The following is a 22,169-nucleotide window of genomic DNA, read 5'->3' on the forward strand; positions in this document are numbered from 1 at the left end:
TTCCTGCTTGAACCCGTCGCAGTTCGTTTTGCAGTGCACCAGATGAACATAAATACGCTTCGCATCCTGAGCACGTTGTAGGAATATAACAGCGTTTGCGTCAGACCGGGTATACCCGGAAGCTGAAACGTCAAACGGTCTACAAAAACCATTCGTCGACAGTACGCCAAGTCTAGCAAACTGTAGGGTAACGTACGGATGTAGTATCAAGTTGGTACCACCGACAATCGCTGCGTCACACTGATTATCACGAATCGCATTGTACGCACAGTCCAGTGCATACATCGAACTACTGCAGGCTGTATCAATGGTCATGGATGGACCATTAAAATCCAACGCAAACGACAATCGATTGGCCAACACGTAACGGCTCGTGCTGAAACACACAAAACTTTAACAAGTGCTTGAAAATTCTTCACTATCGATCCCATTACCCAGTTACTCCGTATCCCCTGGGTCCAACATTGTCGAAGATGAACGTTTTCTCCGATTCCGAGAAGCAAACACCAATAAAAACACCCGTACGAGAACCTCGAAGACTTTCCGGATTGATCCCGGCATCCAGAATCGCTTCGTACGAATGCTCCAACAGCATTCTTATCTGAGGATCCATACAGTGCGCCTCGGTATACCCGACTCCGAAAAACGATGCATCAAACTTATCCAACTTGTTGATCTTCCCCACCCGTTTTGGAATCTCCGGGTTCACATGACGCCAGCGCGTTTCTGCTTCATCTACCAAATCCACCTGCACCACAAAAATTTCACAGAGTAGTTAACACAAAAATTCTTCCAGCAGAACACCCATCCGAAAAAACCCACCTTCCCGTACAGGTTCCTCGCGAACTCCGACACATTATCCGACTGGGGAAACTTTCCAGCCATTCCCGAAATTACGACCGATCGATCCGAGGAGATCGGTTCAACGACGCGTCCATTGCTGCTACAAGACATCCTACCAGACACTGACCCTTCAATACCGGATAGATTCAACCGAAGTCAAGTTAAGAAGCTACTTGGTTGGCGGAAAAATTTCGGAACGGTTGTACTCAAAGACTAGCGCATACGGTACCTGAAGCCTGACTCAGTCGAGGCCAAGTGTTTTATACCATTCCGGAGCAGCAGGTCGTCCATTATGGTGACCTATATCGAATGACAATATGTATATTGGCGAGGTAACTACCTAATTGGTTTGGCGAAAGTGTTGCTGCGGTCATTTGCATTTGGCAAAACAGTAAACAGCGCTCCGGGTTGGTCCCCGGGGTTGTGTAATTAAATGTACATACGTTAAGCGATTCGTTTCGCGAAAACATCTGAACCGCCTCGAAGAAGTTTTTGACCTCTGTAAACAAACGTTCGATCGATTGTACAAATTTTGGTTCAACGAAGGAATCTGCTGGACGAAGGCACATTCTATCGTGAAGGGTACTCGCAATTGTTATAACTGAAATCCTCTTGATTTTGTCGTCGGCTAAAAAGGGGTGGAACTTTGTCGAGCTAATCAAGAAGTTGAATTTTGTGTTTGTCAAATATAAGTGAAATTTGTTAGGAATTTAGAAATTTTGTATTAAAAAAGGGGGAGTGGATAAAAGTAAAAATATACCCATAATTAGTAGCTTTGTATAATTTCAAAATCGCCGTATCTGTTATATCTGTCCGAAGTTTGCTCCTAGAACTGACCACCGTCAGGAATTTAGGTACAAGATAGTTGGATTTATGTTTTACTTTTTTATGTTATTTGGAGCGGTTAAATTTGACGGAACTAAGAAAACTTGGTCAAAACAACTAATGATATGAAGGCATGACGACATGTTGACTTGAAGGATGACGTCCTGAAAGCTTAGATCTGAAGGCACGTTGACTTAACAACCTAAAAACTTAAGGGCTGGACGACCTGATGCCCTAAAACCTAATGAACTGACGAACTAATGTCCCGGTATTCTGGCCTCTGGCATGATGAGGTCATGAGGTCTTGACAGATTGAGTCTTGACATGTGGACCTGGTGAATTTGAAGGTTGACAACCTCATGAACTGAAGATCGCTAGGCCTGACGAAATAATTACAACGACTTCAGAACTTGATAATCTGATGGCCTGACGAACTGAAGGTATGACGATCTGAAAGTCTGGCGAACTGGCAACACGATCATCTGACAGTTTGACGACATGTCCACTTGGAACTTATTCTGCACGGCGGGACGATTTGAAATTGATTAACAGAGGCTTTTCTTGACTGACACGCCTATCCGAGGCAGGTGAAGATAGTGTGTGAAGTGATCGTACGTAATGCGTACATGAGGACCAGAAGGCCTGAAAGTTTGATGACTTAATAACCTGGCTCCTGGCGATGTAATTCTGTTTTTAAGATGTACAATAAATCTTCATCGATCCTTAACCTAATTCAGGTATTGATCTAGATTCAAATGCTGACCCTAATTCTTATTCTTACAATGATTCTGACCTTGATCCTAACTTTAATACATACTTTATTCTGACCCGGATTTGGACTCTGATTTGTAGCTTGATCTTATTCAAATCCAGATGCTGATACTGAGCCTGATCTGAAAACTGATCGTGATCCTAATTCTGACCCTGATATTATTCGGATCCTGGTGCAGTATTAGATTTTAGATCACGATCAGAATCGTCGATTCTGATCAGCTCTGGAACTTATGTCAATTAGAAATGAGTCTGAAATCTGAGGTCTGAGACATGAAACGTGTGACTTGACAGTTAAGCCCTGAGACTTGAGAAATGAAAATTAAGACACATGCTTTCCGCAATCTTCTAACTGCCTCCGGTGAATCCCGCTAAAGATGGAGCTGCTTCTCGTAAACGCACGCACAAGACCTCTTCCGTCGCCTTCGTTGCACGACGCTCTTGCCCCTGTTGCAGCTCAGCGAACTCCTGGCTTCCGGCTTGACGATCTACCAGTGGTTCCAGACCGCCGATCGTCCATGATTCCTAGCTCGACGACCTCCACCTGGTTCCGATTCGACGACCTTCCAGTAGATTTCTGGTCTCAACTTCATTGCTCGAAGCTTACTCCTGCGCCTCGACGCCTTTCCTGAAGCCTGACGCCTCCCAGTGGTTCCAGCCCGACGACATCCACTTGGCTTGCCGGCCGACGACCTTCCATGTGCTCGACATCCTTCTTCCGGTCTCCAGTGGCTTCTGGTCCGACGACCACCACCTGGTTGCTGACTTGATGACGTTCCATGATACCGGCCCGCAAACCTTCCACGACTCCCGTTCCGACGACCATGTCGTGGCCCTAGCCTAGCGACCGTCCATGGCACCGGTCCGACGACCTTCCGCTGGCTCCAATGGATTTCAGTTCATTACTAATGGATCCGACTCAAAGAACTACCAGGGCACATGTCCGACGACCACCCCTGTGTCTTTGCATGTCGACCTCCACCTGGCTTCTCGGTCCGATGACTCTCCAGTTGGCTCATGGTCCAACAACTTTCCACGTTTCCCGGCTCTTGCTTTTATGCTAAACAATCACCATAGTTACATTTACTAGTTGTTTACACATGATAAAATACATCTTGCGTGTGTTGCTATTCATCGATTGTTTCGATGAGACGAATCTCAAAAGACCTTGATGTAATCCGATGATCCACACACGAAGCGATTTAATTTGTTGGATGACTAGCAGTGCTGAAATTTCCGACCTCCATATGAATTCTTCTAACCCCATTCAGATCCCTTTTCGGTGTGTTAACGAACCTCTCAGCTTGTCAGTTCGACTGCGGGTGATGCGGTGCGGTGATCAGGTGGTAGACTCCGTTTGATTCTCAGAACTGCTTGAACGTTGAGCTCACGAACTGGGAACTGTTGCCTGATTCCAGGGTACGTGGATACTGGATATCCATACCTTGCGAAGGTTTCTTGAAGGATCTCCAGTTGAAGGTTGTCGTACTGCGGGTACGGAAACTTCGGGCTACTTGGAATATGCGTCAACGATAGGTAGGTAGTAGTAGCCATCCACAGGACCAGAGTATTCGACATGGATGCGTTCCCAGGGCTTCGTTGGAATGGGCCATGACTCCAGATTGGCTTTGCTCGAGGATTTGCGGCACAGAAACAGTAACGTCGAATATTGGACTTCTGCTGCACGGACTGGATCAGTGTGTTGAATGGAACCGACCAGAGATTGAACTGATCGATGGTCTCGATGCCGAAGACGTTGAGATCCGAATTGGTTTAAATGAAAACTCGGCCTTGCGGTGATGTTTGCAAGGAATTCACCAATGATACCAATCTCGTCTCCTGATGCGCAGACAGCTACAACTCCCGGCTCTTGAATTGCTGGTAGACCAATTGTTTCCCAGACCTTTTTGGAGATGATTGTAATGTCCGACGCACAATCTAGTTGTAAGTGGACTGGGAAGTTGTTGAGATCCATCTTGATGTATTTCTGTTTCGTGGAGTGGTCCAATCGACCATTTATCATCTACGTTTTGTTTATTTATTTATTTTTTTATTATTGGCGGATATATGGGCTGAGCCCGTCATCCCGGCTTATTTATGTTCATTCGACAGTTTAAGCCATTTGCTTGTATTTTTCAAAATAAAATCCGAAAGTCAACCGTTTGTGATGTTTCCGATTGTTGTTGTCAACGAGTGTGATTTGACTGGTGTTGAACGATGGCTAGCAAGGAGGAGAAAAACTAGCAGCGGACCTTCTGACGAGACGACGAGTGTGTTCTGAGTGAGATGTATTGGAGAAGTTCGTAGTGGATTTCACCTATGAACGGGATTGCTGCCAGGTTGGCTCTTTGGAGGCCATTTGAACGTCCAGAACGACATCGAGATGGGTGACAGCGAAGAACAGTTTGAGGCACATTTGGAGTGCCAATGGGATTACGAGGATCGGTTCTGCAGACCGAAAGGTTTTCTGCAGTCGAAGCTGGAAAGCAGGGAACAACCGTTGAGCTCGACGATATTTCACTCATCAGCATCTCATAGGATGGCTTCCAGTTTTCACCATCTCTTGATGATCCACTGTAACGATGATATTCCAATCGTCAACAAGCTGCAGTATCTGTTGCAGTCGCTGAAAGGAGAAGCCCAAAAACCTTTCGAGTCTGTCGATATCCGGGCCGACAACTATTCGTCGACGTGGGACGCGCTTAAAAAGCGTTACGACAGCAAGCGATTCCTTAGGAAGTTGTTTCGAGGCCTGTACAACCTTCCATCGATACAGCATGAGTCCGCAAAAGTCCTCAACACGCTAGTAGATGAATTTTAGCGACATGTTAAGGCCCTGGGGAAGTTGGGTACATCGAAACCCTGCGTTCAAATTCATCCTTACAAACAAGTTGGATTCTGCGACAATTCGTGCATAGGAGCAAGAAACTCGACAAAAGGACGATGTGAAGTACGACAAGTTCATCAAATTTTTCATCCACCAGGTCCGGATGTTGAAATCCGTGAACAGCTATCCCCAGAATCGTTCCTCAGTGCTCATTGTTTCCAAGGTTCTCGGACAAATCCCGAAGAAGTAAGCTTCCATCCAATCTGTCGTAAATACAGCTACGTCCGAAACTCAATCCAGTACTTCGCTATGCCACTGTTGTCTGAGACAACATCTGTTGCGCCAATGTGTAACATTGGCGCACAGTCTTTCAGCTGGAATTGCTTCCGGGCGAACCATCAGGCAAGATCCTGCAAATCGAAATTTATGTGTAGGATTTGTCCAGCGAAGCACCATACGGTGTTACACGACCATCAAACGACATCTTTAGCCCAACTCTTCACTGAGAAACCACATATCGATTTCCTCGTCATGAAGAAACTAACATTATATCTCCTCACATACCCGATCCATACAACTGCCTGGAGAATACCAAAGGTTCCATTGGCGGAAACTCAGTACACTGTTCCAGCAACAATCGACATGATCATCGGTGAAGAATGTTCCCATGAGTTCCCCACAGGCGTTGGACAGTTTCCGACAAAGTAGATTCCAGCTCCACCACTGCACCGAGCTTGCCACCTCTCCACCGTAGATCAAACCGGAGAAATGATCCCTGGGGAGGGAAACTGAACCCTCCACCACTCAAATCCACGATCAGGGATACGACGCCCACAATTTCCGGTCCAAGGACCCACAAACCACTCTTGGAGATTCTGAAACAAATGGAGATTCGAAAGTCCTCCAAAGATGCACACCACAGCGATCCTGTTGAAGACTACAAACCACACTGCTATCTTCCACATCACCCGGTGCTTAAGGAAGCCAGTAAAACCACCAATGAACGCGTGGTATTCCCGTGAGCCCAACTCAAGGTACGCACTCAAGGATACGCTGCTCGTCAGTTCCGTCGTTCAGCGCTGCCAAAATCAACGACGAAGGAGAAGACACTGTTTGTGGATCCTGCTGCTACGTTGTCCCTTTGGCCAAGCAGCCCTCTGTTAACGTTCTGGAGTTCGGCGCACCTGTTCTGCCAACGGAATCGTCCTGGATGTTTCAATGGTTGAAGCCGCTGCTGCATCATTGGAGAACTGTTGCTGCTAAGCCTGTAACTGCTATCCAGAGAGATACAGTGGGATCAGTTGGAGGCGTGTTCCGGAAGTGCACAGTGCAGCCAGCGAAATGTCCGGTGAACTACATCCATTCATCTTCCCTGAAAAACATGGTTGGTGGTACGACCATGCTTGGCAATTATCGTCGTTGGAAAACTGGACATGTTCCGCCACCTCGCGGCCACTAGGTCACTTTACAAGGCTTCATTCAGGTCGAGATGGAGTGATTCAGTCAGCCAAGCGAGTTGCCATCTTACTCAACGCCATCAGTCAACAGGTCAACACAACCCCCGACAACTAGTATACAAGCTACAAAGACCGGTAGAGCACGCCGAACGTGCTTAAATATGATTGACGTTCCTAGAACTTTACTCAATCGTTCGATCTACCGGGTCTCTACCGAGATCAATCTTCAAAGAACGGTAGAGCACGCCGAATGTTACTCGAAGCGCATGTCGAGCCCTAATGGGTGATTGGCGTTCCAAATTGTCACATTTTCTCGTTCGTTCTACCTGTTTATTTTTTTTATTTACATAGTATTCCGCCTCAGGACATAACTTGACGAACATAATTCCTAAAATCCACTCGGTCCATAACAACCGTTCTCCAATTTCTCGGACACCCCACGTTCGCCAGATCACGCTCCACTTGAACTAACGACCTCGCTCGTTGCGCCCCCGCTCGTCGTGTTCCTACCGGATTCGTAGCGTAAGCGAATGTCCCGCCCAGCGTATCCGGCCAGCCTTCACCACCTTCTGTATACTGGGTTCGCCGTACAGTCGCGCGAACTCGTAGTTCATTCTTCGCCTCCACACTCCGTTCTCCTGTACGCCGCCAAAGATGGTTCTTAACACTCGTCGCTCGAATACTCCGAGTGTACGCAGGTCCTCCTCGAGCAATATCCATGTCTCGTGCCCATAGAGTACAACCGGTCTAATGAGCGTCATACACAGGTTACACTTTGTGCGAGGGTTAAATTTTCTCGATCGCAGTTGCTTGTGGAGTCCATACTATGCACGACTTCCGCTGATCATTCGCCGCCGGATCTCACGGCTGGTGTCATTGTCTGCGGTCACCAGTGAGCCGAGATAGACAAAGTCTTCGACTATCTCCAGTTCCAGTCCGCCGTTGACTGTGACCTTGTTATTGCTGGACAAGCGGGTTCGGTCGGTCTCGGATCCGCAGGCCAGCATGTACTTCGTCTTGGACGTATTAATCATCAACCCAATCCTTCCTGCTTCCACCGCCGCAGATGATCTGCCGACTATATCAATGTCATCGGCCATGCAGATAAGTTGACTGGATCTGTTGAAAATCGTACCCCGCATTTCGCTCACCGCTCGTCGAATAACACCTCCTAGCGCATCATGCACCCGAAATCCATACACAGCACTGCGTTTCATCCATCGTCGATGGATGGAATCAGTCTGATCAGGTTCCCGGAAAAGCCGTTCTCGTCCATGATTTTCCATAGCTCGTTACGGTCGATCGTGTCGTATGCGGCTTTGAAGTCGATGAATAAATGGTGCGTAGGGACTTGGTGTTCACAGCATTTTTGGACGATTTGCCGTAATGTGAATATCTGGTCTGTCGTTGACCGTCCCTCGATGAAGCCGGCCTGTTGACTTCCCACGAATCTGTTTACTTGTGGCGTTAGGCGGCGCAGTAGGATTCGGGACAACACTTTGTAGGCGGCATTGAGGACAGTGATCGCTTGGTAGTTCTCACAGTTCAATTTGTCGCCCTTCTTTCTACCTAGTCTTTGTTGATTTCAAATCCTCTCAATCACGACTCCACATCACCATCAATTTTCGTCGCCATGTTCCATGCCACCACTGCACCACCAATTGTCCAAGATCGACAGAGCACTCCGAAAGTTGCTCAATGCGCTTACGGAGCGCTAAAAGATCGTCCCTTGTCTGACATCGTACCGAGTTCTTATCGTACACACTCTTTAACGGTCGACTACATCGGCTTTAATGGCAAAATCTACAAAGATCGGTAGAGCACGTTGAACGTTGCTCAACGCGCTAAAAGGGCGCTAACAGGGCATTAGTGTTCCTATAATCTTACTCTACGCCACCGGGTCTCTTTGTCGTTCACAGATTCTGCAAAAGTTCCGAAACAGATTACTCGGTGTGCGACGTGTTAGCCGTTGTCTCCTGGTCCAACCGTGTCGCATGGTCCAACCAATTAGGGAGGTTACAATTCATTGGTCGGAATTGGTTGAACCAGCAGTTTCAAAGTGGCCGGAATGTTCGGTACTGTACCGGTCAAGAAATATCATCTTCGTTATTGTTGTAATAGTTATGTGTCTGATTTTTGTTGACTTGATACTTTATTTAACCCATTGGCTCCACTTTTTGTACATGTATCCTAGCATTGATATGTACTCTCTCGCAACATAAGAACTTTCGCCGAGTAAGTCTCACACAATAGAATGCAAGCCATTTGAGTTTGAATAGTACGTTGAAACGAATAGAAAGGAATTTTACCTAGTCTACCAATAAATCTAATAAGCCCAACCAAACGACTTGATCACTCCTAAAGTGCATCCGAAATCGGTCCTAAGTAAACAGTGCAACTATCGTTAATACTGTGTGGTGCTGCCTCGCAAGTCGCAAATCTACCCCAAGTAGGAAAACCAAATTTTTCCCCCAGCATGTGAATAGCTGACTCGTGAAATGCCGAAGACTTACCTGACTTCCTGCTGCTGGTGGATGACGTCGACGAGACACGGGAAGCAATACCGCGAAATCCGAACCCTTCATTCGAACGAGCCTGAACACCAATAAAAGGAGAATGAAGCTTAAATGTTGGATCAACGACAGACGCATAGCTAGGCAGGATTTACTTCGTTATGACCTTGAATCGGAAATTTAATGCAGGATCAATCCAGCAACACTCATTTCCAAACAGTTTCTTGATGTTATCGATCCAAGAGGATATCTTTTACAGTGAATCAGTTCGTTTATTACTCTACGTGTAAATACACGCAACATGTCAAGGTGGATTCTACGCCCAAAATCACCACTTCCGAAACTTCATAGGCATTCATTTACCATACGTTGTAGCCTCTCTGAGCTGTTTTCCCCTCCTGAGATATCGACAAACACCATCTTTCTATTTTACTCTCAATAAATTTTTCCGTTGCTCCCAACACACGTGTTTCAGCGTATTTGACGATTATTGTCGGTGTCAATACATTTATTTTTTCATAAAGGTATACAATGGTAGGATTATTGTCTCAAAAATCTGGATGGACGTTAAGATTCAATTGAAAATAAACCGTTCTAAAAATTCACCACTTGATGTATGATTTCACACTTCATTCAGCGTAATGTAATGCAAATAGGAATAAGTTCTACGGAAACAGGCGAGTTCTTCAGCTCTAAGCGAAATGGTCTATTAATTTGAATACAATAGAGCAATATCGCTTTCGATTAGCGTAGCATTATTAAAATCCTAGGGGTTATTAACCGACCAAAATGGATGATGATATTAGCTAACTATAAAAAAGGATCAATTCATTGAACAAATCACACTCAATCAGTTACATCTATTTCGAACTGTTCTCATATCGAGTCCTGTGCGATCCAAGTGCCTCTCAAAGATGTCGCCTTCGGTTGATTCAATTACCGTGGGATCTGCTGCTGCTGATTCGGTAGTGATTTCAGGAATATCCGGTCGATTCCCACAGGCGGACGATGTCGGTGACTTTGCCCGCAAGTTGTACGAAAAGCGGGATCTGATCGATGATCTGGAGGTGCGCTGGAAGCATACGATCCAGGGGATGCCACGTCGTAACGGGCGGATGAACAATGTGGAGTTTTTCGATGCGGAGTTTTTCGGGATTAGTCATCTGTTGCGGGATGTGATGGATCCGCAGCTGCGAATGTTGTTGGAACATTCTTATGAAGCCATCCTGGATGCCGGGGTCAATCCGCAGGAGCTTCGGGGGTCGCGAACAGGAGTGTTTAGTGGTCACTGCTTTACGGAAACTGAGAATCACATGTACGAGACGATTCAGCCGATGGAAGGGACTGGGTTGTTGGGGTGAGTTCAAAGATCAAAATTTCAAATGTAGATTGTTTACTTGATATCGTTTAATTTTTCGTACAGGTGTGCAAAATCGCAGAACGCAAATCGAATATCTTACTCGCTGGATTTGAGAGGTCCTTCGACGGTGGTAGATACGGCCTGTAGCAGTTCGTTGACGGCTCTGGATGTCGCTTTCCGAAGTATGCTGAACGGAGAATGCGATGCCGCTTTGGTGACGGGTTCGAATTTGCTGATCAATCCACAGGTGACGTACCAGTTTGCCCTGTTGGGAGTTTTGACCAGGGATGGTTACTGCAGACCGTTTGATAAAGCTGCAAGTGGATACACTCGATCGGAGGCTGTCTGTGCGGTCTTTCTTCAGAAGTTGAAGGATGCAAAACGAGTTTATGGTCACGTTCTGTACTCTCAGTCCAATTGTGATGGGTTCAAGAAAGAGGGCATAACGTTTCCTTCGAGAGATTTACAGTATCAGCTAATGAAAGAAGTTTATCAGACAGTCGGAATAGATCCCGTTAACGTCGGCTACGTTGAAGCACATAGCACTGGAACGGTGGTGGGTGATCCTGAAGAGTGTGATGCACTAGATAAACTTTTCAATGCTGGACGGGAAGGACCTTTATTGGTGGGATCTGTAAAGTCCAGCATTGGGCACACGGAAGCGGCAGCTGGCGTATGTTCCATCGTTAAGTGTATCATGGCGTTCGAAAATGGATTGATACCTCCAAATATAAACTTCAACGAAACCAGACCAGATATCCCTGCACTTGTTGAAGGGCGGTTGAAGGTAGTCGACGAAGTTATGCCTTTTAGTGGATCCTTGATAGCCATAAATTCGTTTGGTTTTGGTGGCGGAAATGCCCACACTTTGCTAGCTCGAAACTTGAAAGAAAAGGATAATTATGGACTACCGAAGGATGACCTACCTCGACTGGTGATATGGTCTGGTAGAACTAAGGCGGCAGTAGAGAGCATGTTGCTGAACATTTCTCAACACCCCTTGGATGTGGAGTTTCTTGGCCTATTGTACAACATTCAACGATTTGCTACACCCGGACATCGATATCGAGGATTTGCTATCTATACGAAAAACGGTAGAAAACCTGCAGTTCTTCACGAGAAACAAATGGTGCGCGCCAAACTTGAACTTATGCCTCTGATGGTCATTTTTGGAGGCATAAACGTTCATTGGAAAAGAGAGTTGAACGTTCTTAGAAAATTTCCACAAGTGAATCGCACATTTTCAAAATGTGTTAAAATTTTAGAGGATCTCCGGATGGATTTATACAATTCGAGCGACGATCTCGTAATCCTCAACGATATGGTTGGTACAGTTGTTCTCCAGTTATCGGTAGCTGATCTTTTTGCATCGATTGGTATCAAGCTAGACTACTTTGGAGGTCATTCCGTTGGACAATTCACCTGCGCCTATCTGGATGGCTGTTTGTCGTTGGAGGAAACTTTAACCTTGGTGTATAAACACGGATTAGTGTACAGAGAGATCGGAGCTCAGTACTGTGCTACGGCGCTTGTGAAGCGCACTGTCAACAGTCGACAATCTAGTGGACACTCCAAGACCCAGAGTTTTGAGATCATCAGTGGATCTATGGAATACCTCTCGGAACAACTCAATCTGAAGTCTACGAGTGACTATAAAAGTGCCAAACTACCATTCATAACCTTACATTCGGAAGAATTCAGCACCAAGCTGATAGATAGCAAACTCCTTGATCTAGTGAAAGATATATCAACACGTAATCACGTTACTTCCGGTGCGTGGGTTACACGCGATGACTTCAACTTCCGTTCAGCTGTACTCCACAGTTCCAGTGCAATCGAAAATCTACTCACAAACATTCCTAATCATGTTTCAATTTTGGACCTGAATCTAACAAATTCCTGTGAACACGTAGTTAGCTTGCTGGATTTGAAAGTTGCGTCTATTGCAAGCAACTCCAACGATTCTGATAGTTTAGCTCTTCGTTTATTGAGCAAAATCGGGCAGTAAGTTCCCCTTCGAATCCTCAGACTTCACCAATCTTTTTAACCAAATATTCCTTTCAGTGTTTACTTCTCGAAGGCCCAAATGGATCTTGGAAACCTCTACCCGCCAATACAGTTCCCGGTATCGCGCGGCACCCCAATGTTATCACCGCTAATCAAATGGGATCATCGACAGAATACCTATTTCCCGTTCAGTAAGGACGTGGCCCGCACCCGGGAAACGACAAAGCTTAGCTACATATCGCTGGCGAGTCCGAACTATAAATTCGTGCAGGGTCATTGCATCGACGGACGGGTCCTCTTTCCGGCTACCGGGTATTTGTATCTGGCCTGGGAACTGATTGCATCTCGTCTCGATTCTTGCCTCAACGATATGCCGGTGGAATTCTGGGATGTGAAGTTCATGAGGGCTACCACTCTGTCCAGGGAAAAACAAGTGAAGCTGACTTTGAACTTTCTTTCGAGTTCAGGGTTTTTCGAGGTGAGTAGAATAGGTATTACAGTCTTCCGCTCAACAATAAAAGATCTGTTGATTCCGTAGATAATTGAAGCTGAAACGGTCGTTGTCACCGGGTACATCAAACAATTGTCCGTCGATTGGACTCCGCCGGTGATCGAAGAACAAACTTCGACAGCTGTCACCGTCACTGCTCGGGACTTTTACAAGGAACTTCGGCTACGGGGATACCACTACAATGGAGTTTTTAAATCCGTTCAGGAAGCTCGCACCGATGGGTTGAGCTCCAAGGTACAATGGGACGGTAATTGGGTAGCTTTCTTGGATGGTTTACTGCAGACGGGAATAGTCGGAATCGATACGCGATCGCTAATGATTCCAATTTCTGTTGAACGGATCCAGATCAATCCGGTTTATCATCTGAATTCGATAGTAAACAGTGGTGAGGAGAAAACCGTGTTCGACTGTAGAAGCTGTGCGAAAACAAAAGTAACGGTTGCTGGAGGTGTGCTCATCGCTAATCCAAACGTTCAAACGATCGCGAGAAGGCTTCCTCCAGGTGTTCCTGTACTAGAAAGCCATCAGTTCGTGCCATATCATGCGTCGGAAGTGATTTCGATGAAGGAAATTGCTCGCAGCTGTGTTCAGTTATCAATCGAAAATATTTTATCTCTTAACATTACTGCAGTTGAAGTACACAGTCAAACTCGTTCGACTATGGTTCACCTGTTCGGAGAAGCCGTGGAAGATCTACCGTTATTGCGATCCAGTTTGACTCTGCTAAGCAAACAAGAGATTGAGCTTCCCGGAGTAACGGTAGAGCAGAAGAGTCTGTCCGAATTTTCGAACGTGACATTTTTAATAATGGAAAACATTTCTGATGAAATGGTTTTATCGGAGAACATCCTCAACTGTTTGTCCAAAGGAGGTTACCTTCTATTACGTGCGAAAATGGATTTCGATTGGAAATCCATGAATGTTCCGGAACAGATGAATACTGTAGCAACTTTCCGTGCTGATGAAAATGAGCTTGTGATTCTTCTACAAAAGAAAGTAGAACAAATCGTTGAAGATACAGTTTGCATAAAAGTCGAAACTAACGATCTACAGTGGCTGTCATCAGTAATCGAAGCTGTGAAATCAAACTCTGTGATACTGTATTCACAAAACGATCCAACTTCTGGAATAATTGGACTGGTGAACTGTATTCGAAAGGAACCGAACCATCAAAATGTGAGATGTGTATTCATTGATGACGAAACTGCACCAATCTTCGATCTGAATCACCCATTCTACGAACAACAACTTCGACTGAATCTTCCCTTCAACATCTACCGAAACGGAGAATGGGGCAGTTACAGACACTCGCTTTTGCCAAGTATGATTCGGACCGAGCCAGTGAGTCACCATTGCTTCGCCAACTGCTTGAAGAAGGGAGACTTATCGACGATGATGTGGTTCAATGGGGCGCTGAACGTATCCGAGGCCAACACCGATTTGATCCAGGTTTCGTATAGCTCATTGAACTTCCGTGATGTTATGCTGGCGACCGGTCGGCTTTCGGTCGATGCCTTGAACCTATCACGGTTGGAAACGGAATGTGATCTGGGATTGGAGTTTTCTGGGGTGACCAGGAACGGCAGACGAGTGATGGGAGTGGCCGATAGTGGAGCTTTAGCAACGAAGGTTAAATATCACCCCTATCTTGTTTGGGATGTCCCGGAAGATTGGAGTCTCGAGGATGCTGCTACTGTGCCGGTTGTTTATATGACGGTTTACATGGCGTTTTTCTCGTGTGCCAAAATTACCAAGGGCAAATCCGTATTGATACACGCTGGAAGTGGTGGAGTAGGGTTGGCTGCGATACAAACAGCTCTATCACATGGACTAGAGGTGTTTACTACTGTCGGATCGGACGAGAAGAAGCGTTACTTACTACAGCTTTTCCCGCAACTAAACCCAGAAAATATTGGCAACTCAAGAAATACGTCGTTCGAACAGATGGTAAAACTCAGAACAAACGGTAAAGGAGTCGATTACGTCCTGAATTCCTTGGCAGAAGAAAAGCTTCAAGCATCTGTGCGGTGTTTGAGCAACGGTGGACACTTTTTGGAAATAGGAAAATTCGACATGGCCAACGATTCGAAACTTGCTATGACATTATTCCAGAGAGGAATAACATTTACCAGCGTTATGCTCGATTTGATGTTCAGGGAGTCGACCAGATTCCTACAGACCATGCACGGTATTCTGGATAAATCGATCCGCCAAGGTCTGGTAAAACCTTTACGGGCGACCGTCTACGAGGCAGATGAGCTGGAAAAAGCAGTTCGTTTTCTCGCAAGCGGCAAGCACATCGGTAAAGTTCTGCTGAAAATCCGTGAACGGGAGATGGATTCCGAAACGCTTCCCATTTCCTACGTTCCGAGGGTCTACTGCAATCCCGAACAGGTTTGTATCATCGTCGGAGGGCTTGGAGGTTTCGGCATGGAGTTGGCAGATTGGCTCATCATTCGAGGCTGTAGAAAGTTGGTCCTCAGCACATCTAGGGGTATCACGCGATCCTATCAGGAATACCGGATTGAGTAAGTTAAAGACTGAACTGAAGTTTAATCATTAATTAATATGACACGCTTTTCAGAACTTGGAAAGGATACGGCGTGGAAATTGTCATTTCAACAGCGGATGTTACGACTGAAGACGGTTGCCGCAATTTTTTGAATGAGGCCTCCAAACTAGGATCAATAGCTTCAATCTTCCATCTAGCAGTGCGATTGCGAGATGCAATTTTAGACAATCAAACTGTTGATAAGTTTCAAGAAGTGTTGCAACCGAAGGCGTATGCTGCGATACACTTGGATAGGTTGAGTCGGATGATGTGTCCGGGATTGAAAGGTTTTGTTGTGTTTTCTAGTGTTTCTTGCGGACGGGGTAATGCAGGGCAGAGCAATTACGGGATGGCGAATTCCATAATGGAGCGTATTGTGGAACGAAGGCATGCCGAAGGATTACCGGCGAAAGCAATTCAGTGGGGTGCTGTCGGGGATGTTGGACTGGTGGCAGACATGGCTGAGGACAAAATTGACATGGAGATTGGTGGAACCCTGCAACAGAGGATTACTTCCTGTCTCCAGGAGATGGATTTGCTTATGACTTGTGAACAGCCGATAGTTGCTAGTATGGTTGTAGCTGAGAAACGTACGGAAAGCGCCAAGACTATGGTCGAGGCGGTGATGCACATAATGAACATTCGCGATTTGAAAAAGATTTCATTGGAGAGTACACTGCCGGATATGGGGATGGATTCGTTGATGGCCGTCGAAATTAAACAGGTTTTAGAACGGGACTTTGAAGTAGTACTTAATGCAAAAGATCTTGCTACACTAACGTTCGAAAAATTGATGAAACTTGACGAAGAAAGGATGAAAGGAATTTCTAACAATGGAAACGCAGATGACTTGGTAATCGGCTTGGAAATTCTCTTCAGAACCCTTGGAATTGAGCAGAATAGTGAAATCACAATTTTACGACTGGGTTTTTCGGAGAGTACCGGAACACCTATTTTGATCATCCCTGGCATAGAAGGAGTAGCTGGTAATATTTGGGTCACGATCGCCGAGCAATTGAATGCTCCAGTCTACATTCTACAATTGATGAAAACCATAGAATGTCAAAGTGCTTCGCAAGTTGTAGACAACGTGATCGATGAATTATGTTCAAGTGTTATCGACAAAACCGAAAAGATTGATATCATTGGTTACTCTTTCGGTTCTCTGATAGCACTAGAGTTGGCAAAACGTGCAGCATTAAAAAATAAAATCGAGCGACTCATGTTGGTAGATGGATCACCCAAACTGTTCAAGGAGGCCCTAGAGAAGGCGGTTGCAAATGATCCATCTGACGCTAACATACAGAAGCAACTGATAGCAGCTATGATATCAGTAACTACGGATCGCATATCGCTCGATAATATCCACATCATCATGGAAACACCGACGTTCGAGGGGAAGATCGACAAAATGATCGAAATGTCTAGGGGTCACACCGATTACTCGCCAAACTATATACGAAATTTGGCGAAAGGTATTTTCAATCGTTTGAAATTTATGCAAAATTCGAATGAGAACCAATCTCCGACGATCGATCTGCCAATAACTGTGGTTAAAGCTTCGGAAGCTATTTTCGTGGGTTCTGGGGAAGACTACGGAATTTCTACTGAGACTTCCGGAGAAGTTACCATACAAACGATCGATGGCAATCATGCCTCCATGTTGTTGAATCCTGAATTAATTAAAATTATAAGCGGACCAACCGAAGGATAATCCTTTGTCATGGTGAACAAATTGAAAATGTATAGGTTTTTTGCCCCAAATTTAGGTTCTAGCCGTTGCGAGTTAATAAACAAATATTAATCATTTAAAACTTAATTTTTTTTACTTATCAGTAAGTTTTTGCCATTCGTACAGAAAGGTTTAGTTATCGGTCGATTTGGAAGATCATTAATTATGGGTCTTAGACTTCATAGTTTTATTTATTTTATTTACATAGTATTCCGTCTCACGACATAACTTGACGAACATAATTTCTTAAATTCACTCGGTCCATGCCAACCGTTCTCCAATTCCTCGGGCACCCCACGTTCGCCAGATCACGCTCCACTTGGTCTAACCACCTCGCTCGTTGCGCCCCCGCTCGTCTTGTTCCTACCGGATTTGTAGCGAACACCTGTTTTGCAGGACAATCGTCCGGCATTCTCGCAACATGTCCCGCCCAGCGTATCCGGCCAGCTTTCACCACCTTCTGGATACTGGGTTCGCCGTAGAGTCGCGCGAGCTCGTGGTTCATCCTTCGCCTCCACACTCCGTTCTCCTGTACGCCGCCAACGATGGTTCTTAACACTCGTCGCTCGAATACTCCGAGTGTACGCAGGTCCTCCTCGAGCAATTTCCATGTCTCGTGCCCGTAGAGAACAACCGGTCTAATAAGCGTCGTATACAGGTTACACTTCGTGCGAGAGCTAAGTCTTCTCGACCGCAGTTGCTTGTGGAGTCCATAGTAGGCACGACTTCCGCTGATAATTCGCCTCCGGATCTCACGGCTGGTGTCATTGTCTGCGGTCACCAGTGAGCCGAGATAGACAAAGTCTTCGACTATCTCCAGCTCGTCGCCGTCGATCGTGACCTTGTTATTACTGGACAAGCGGGTTCGGTCGGTCTCGGATCCGCAGGCCAGCATGTACTTCGTCTTGGACGTATTGATCATCAACCCAATCCTTCCTGCTTCCCGTTTCAGTTTGCAGTAGATCTCCTCCACCGCCGCAGATGATCTGCCGACTATATCAATGTCATCGGCAAAGCAGATAAGTTGACTGGATCTGTTGAAAATCGTGCCTCGCATTTCGCCCACCGCTCGTCGAATAACACCTTCTAGCGCCACGTTGAACATCATGCAGGATAGACCATCACCTTGTCGAAGCCCCCTGCGCGATTCGAATGAACTCGACAACTCACCCGAGATCCGCACACAGCACTGCGTTCCACCCATCGTCGCCTTGATCAGTCTGATCAGCTTCCCGGAAAAGCCGTTCTCGTCCATGATTTTCCATAGCTCGTTACGGTCGATCATGTCGTATGCGGCTTTAAAGTCGATGAATAGATGGTGCGTAGGGACTTGGTGTTCCCGGCATTTTTGGAGGATTTGCCGACTTCATAGGTACCTATCAAATCAACTCGACGAGTTCTGGCGACGTCTTTGTATTTATGTGCATAAGTGTGAATATTTGTACCCTTTGTAAAATGATTTTTATCTTAAAAAACTTGGATTTTCCTTCTCTTCAATCTATAAAAGAACGAGAAAAAACAAAATAGTTTAAAATTTCGTTTTTCATAGTAATTATTATAAAAACATGATCAGGCTGCAGGCTAAAATGGATCCTAGGCCTACACAGTAAACGAAAATTACCGAGTTCGGTAAATCGTTAAACTGTTCGGTAATTTTTTCGGTAAAAAATAAACGAACATCGGTAAATCGATTCTTCAAGCGATTCTTCTTCTTCTCCATACAACGAACAGGCGACAGCATCAGCATCCTCTAGCGGACAAAATGGAAGCACTAATTCGATAAATTCGTGTAACTCGGTGATAGCGTGTATTCCGGACACGGCTCAATCAGGGATGCCAGTTATAATAAATTTTGTTTTATTCCTATTCTTGCACTATGAAAATTTTTTTTTTTTTTTTTGTAAATTCTTTATTTGAAACGGCTCATACCTTTAGGCTTTAAGGAGCCAAACTCATTTTGTTTGATAACAATTGTGTGCTTATATCTAGTTCACTTTTTTAAGAAAAGATAGAAGATAGATAGGGAAATGTGAAAATAAAAAGAATTATAGACGAAGATCAATAGCTTTTAGAAAAAGATATATTTCGAACATGTAGTCCAAATCTATCACAGCCAGCACATCTCTCACTGGAACATAGGGTGGTTTTCCTCGGGCCCTTAGGGAGTCTATTAAATTCGTTCTAGCGACAAGATGGACCTCGCACGACCAAACAATATGCTCGATGTCATGGTAACCTTGGCCGCAACCACATAGATTGCTGCCAGCAATATCAAAACGATAGAGTACCGCGTCTAAGGAACAATGATTGGACATGAGACGGGAAAATATACGAATAAAATCCCGACTCAAGTTCAATCTATTGAACCATGGTTTAAGGCTTACCTTTGGGATAATCGAGTGGAACCACCGACCCTTGTCATCCTCGTCCCATTTGCGCTGCCAGTTGACAAGAGAGTTTCTTCGCACCAAATAGTAAAATTCGCTGAAGACGATTTCACGTTGATACGTGTCGCCTTCCATCGCTCCCACCTTTGCCAGAGAGTCTGCCTTCTCATTGCCCACTATCGAGCAATGAGAGGGAACCCAAACAAAGGTGATGGTAAAGCGACGTTTTGATAAAGCACTCAAATTACTTCGTATCTTCTCGAGGAAGTACGGCGAGTGCTTTCCCGGTTTTATAGAATGGATTGCTTCAACAGAGCTCAGACTATCCGTTACAATATAGAAGTGTCCATCTGGCCGTGATGCGATACTGTCCAAAGCCCAGTGAATAGCTGCTAACTCCGCTACATATACAGAGCATGGTGACTGAAGACTGTGAGAGGCGCTATATATTTCGTTGAACACTCCAAATCCTGTTGATTCCTCTATAAGTGATCCATCGGTAAAGTACATTTTATCAGCATCGACGTGTCTATATTTAGCTTCGAAAATTCTTGGAATCAGAAGAGGGCGATGCGAGACCGGGATTCCACGAATTTCCTGCTGCATAGACAAATCAAACTGGACAGAAGAATTGTCGTAGTCTGGGCTACAAACACGAGTTGGAGAATACGAAGAAGGGTTTACCTGCATTGACATGAGGACATAGTATATAGACATAAATCTAGTTCGAAGATTTTGCTCAAGTAACCTTTCAAAATTCACAATCACCAATGGGTTCATGACCTCACACCTGATGAGGAACCGAAGTGATAGTAGATTGTATCGATCTTTCAAAGGAAGTATTCCTGCCAAAACTTCAAGACTCATGTTGTGCGTTGTGGACATACAGCCCAAAGCGATGCGAAGACAACGGTATTGGATACGCTCGAGTTTGATGAGGTGAGTTTTGGCAGCCGACTGGAAACAAAAGCTACCATATTCCATCACTGAAAGAATTGTTGTTCGATACAATTTTAAAAGATCTTCTGGATGGGCTCCCCACCAGGTGCCAGTGATTGATCGGAGAAAATTGATTCTTTGTTGGCATTTTCCTTTCAGATACTCAATATGGGCTCTCCAGGTACATTTGGAATCAAACCAAACCCCAAGATACTTAAAACACCTCGATTGAGTGATCGTCCTACCTAGGAGTTGAAGCTTAGGTTGAGCAGGTCTATGTTTCTTAGAGAAAACAACCATCTCCGTTTTCTGAGGGGAAAACTCAATCCCAAGCCCCAAAGCCCAGGAAGACAATCTGTCTAAAGTATCTTGTAAAGGTCTGTGCAGATGAGACTCGGAAGATCCTGTGACAGACATCACGCCGTCATCTGCAAGTTGTCTTAGAGTGCAGCCTTCAGAGAGACAACTGTCGATGTCACTTACATAAAAGTTGTACAAAAGTGGACTCAAACATGAACCCTGTGGAAGGCCCATGTAGGAGATTCTTCTAACTGCAATATCTCCGTGAGCAAAGTTCAGATGTTTCTCACAAAGCAAGCTGTATAAGATGTTGTTCAATAGAGGAGGCAGACCCCGGGAGTGCAACTTGTCTGACAAAACCTCTATTGAGACTGCATCAAAAGCTCCCTTTATGTCTAGAAACACTGAAGCCATTTGCTCACGTTTTGCGTACGCCATTTGTATCTCTGAAGACAGCAAAGCAAGACAATCGTTTGTTCCTTTGCCCCTTCGAAACCCAAATTGAGTATCTGAAAGGAGACCATTTGTTTCCATCCATTTATCCAATCGGAACAAAATCATTTTCTCCATCAATTTCCGAATACAAGACAACATCGCTATTGGACGGTACGAGTTGGGGTCAGACGCTGGTTTTCCGGGCTTTTGGATAGCAATGACTCTCACTTGTCTCCACTCTTGGGGGACAATGTTGTGCTCCAAAAATTGATTAAATAAATTTAACAAGCGAAATTTTGCGGCATCCGGAAGGTTTTTCAACAAGTTAAACTTGATTTTATCAATTCCCGGAGCTGAATTGTTGCAAGAGAGGAGGGCAAGTGAGAATTCGACCATCGAAAAGCTGGAATCCAGATCGCATCTGTCTAGGGACACATTCCGAACAACTTTTCGGTTCGGTGTGGAATCGGGACAGACTTTTCGTGCAAAGTTGAATATCCATCTATGTGAATGTTCCTCGCTTTCATTTGTTGAAGATCGATTACGCATGTTTCGTGCTACTTTCCACAAGGTATTCAAGGACGTTTCTCGTGATAACCCTTCTACGAATGTACGCCAATGTGCTAGTTTTTTCCCTTTAATCAATTTTTTGAATTGATTTTCAAGGGACAGATATGCTTGGAAAAGATCGAGGGTTCCATGTTTTCTAAA

General features: G+C 45.2%; 2 protein-coding genes across 2 annotated transcripts in view; one reads left to right on the forward strand and one right to left on the reverse strand.

Moving 5' to 3' along the window:
* Positions 1-9,314, reverse strand: part of LOC129745007 (fatty acid synthase-like) — a 25,371-nt gene extending 16,057 nt beyond the window's left edge. The window contains exons 1-2 of the mRNA XM_055737831.1: positions 9,237-9,314; positions 823-1,143 (exon numbers count right to left, since the gene is read on the reverse strand). Coding sequence (XP_055593806.1) covers positions 823-954 — 132 coding nt within the window. The 5' untranslated portion in view covers positions 955-1,143; positions 9,237-9,314. The remainder of the gene's footprint in view (positions 1-822; positions 1,144-9,236) is intronic.
* A 781-nt stretch (positions 9,315-10,095) lies between these two features.
* Positions 10,096-18,266, forward strand: LOC129745004 (fatty acid synthase-like). Its single transcript, XM_055737829.1, has 5 exons — positions 10,096-10,593; positions 10,660-12,600; positions 12,661-13,081; positions 13,142-15,642; positions 15,699-18,266. Exons 1-5 carry the CDS (start codon positions 10,151-10,153, stop codon positions 17,377-17,379), a joined length of 6,987 nt encoding a protein of 2,328 aa, XP_055593804.1. The 5' UTR covers positions 10,096-10,150; the 3' UTR covers positions 17,380-18,266.
* Positions 18,267-22,169: the final 3,903 nt, after the last annotated feature.

The sequence above is a fragment of the Uranotaenia lowii genome, chromosome 2 (genome assembly GCF_029784155.1).
Source record: "Uranotaenia lowii strain MFRU-FL chromosome 2, ASM2978415v1, whole genome shotgun sequence".
Lineage (NCBI taxonomy): Eukaryota > Metazoa > Arthropoda > Insecta > Diptera > Culicidae > Uranotaenia > Uranotaenia lowii.

What these genes read in the sequence shown, in the direction of transcription:
- LOC129745004 (XM_055737829.1), top strand. Translation starts at nt 10,151, where the DNA reads ATGTCGCCTTCGGTTGATTCAATTACCGTGGGATCTGCTGCTGCTGAT. An exon ending in TTATTGAGCAAAATCGGGCA is followed by an intron (nt 12,601 to 12,660) that starts GTAAGTTCCCCT and finishes TATTCCTTTCAG; the next exon opens with TGTTTACTTCTCGAAGGCCC. An exon ending in TATCAGGAATACCGGATTGA is followed by an intron (nt 15,643 to 15,698) that starts GTAAGTTAAAGA and finishes CACGCTTTTCAG; the next exon opens with AACTTGGAAAGGATACGGCG.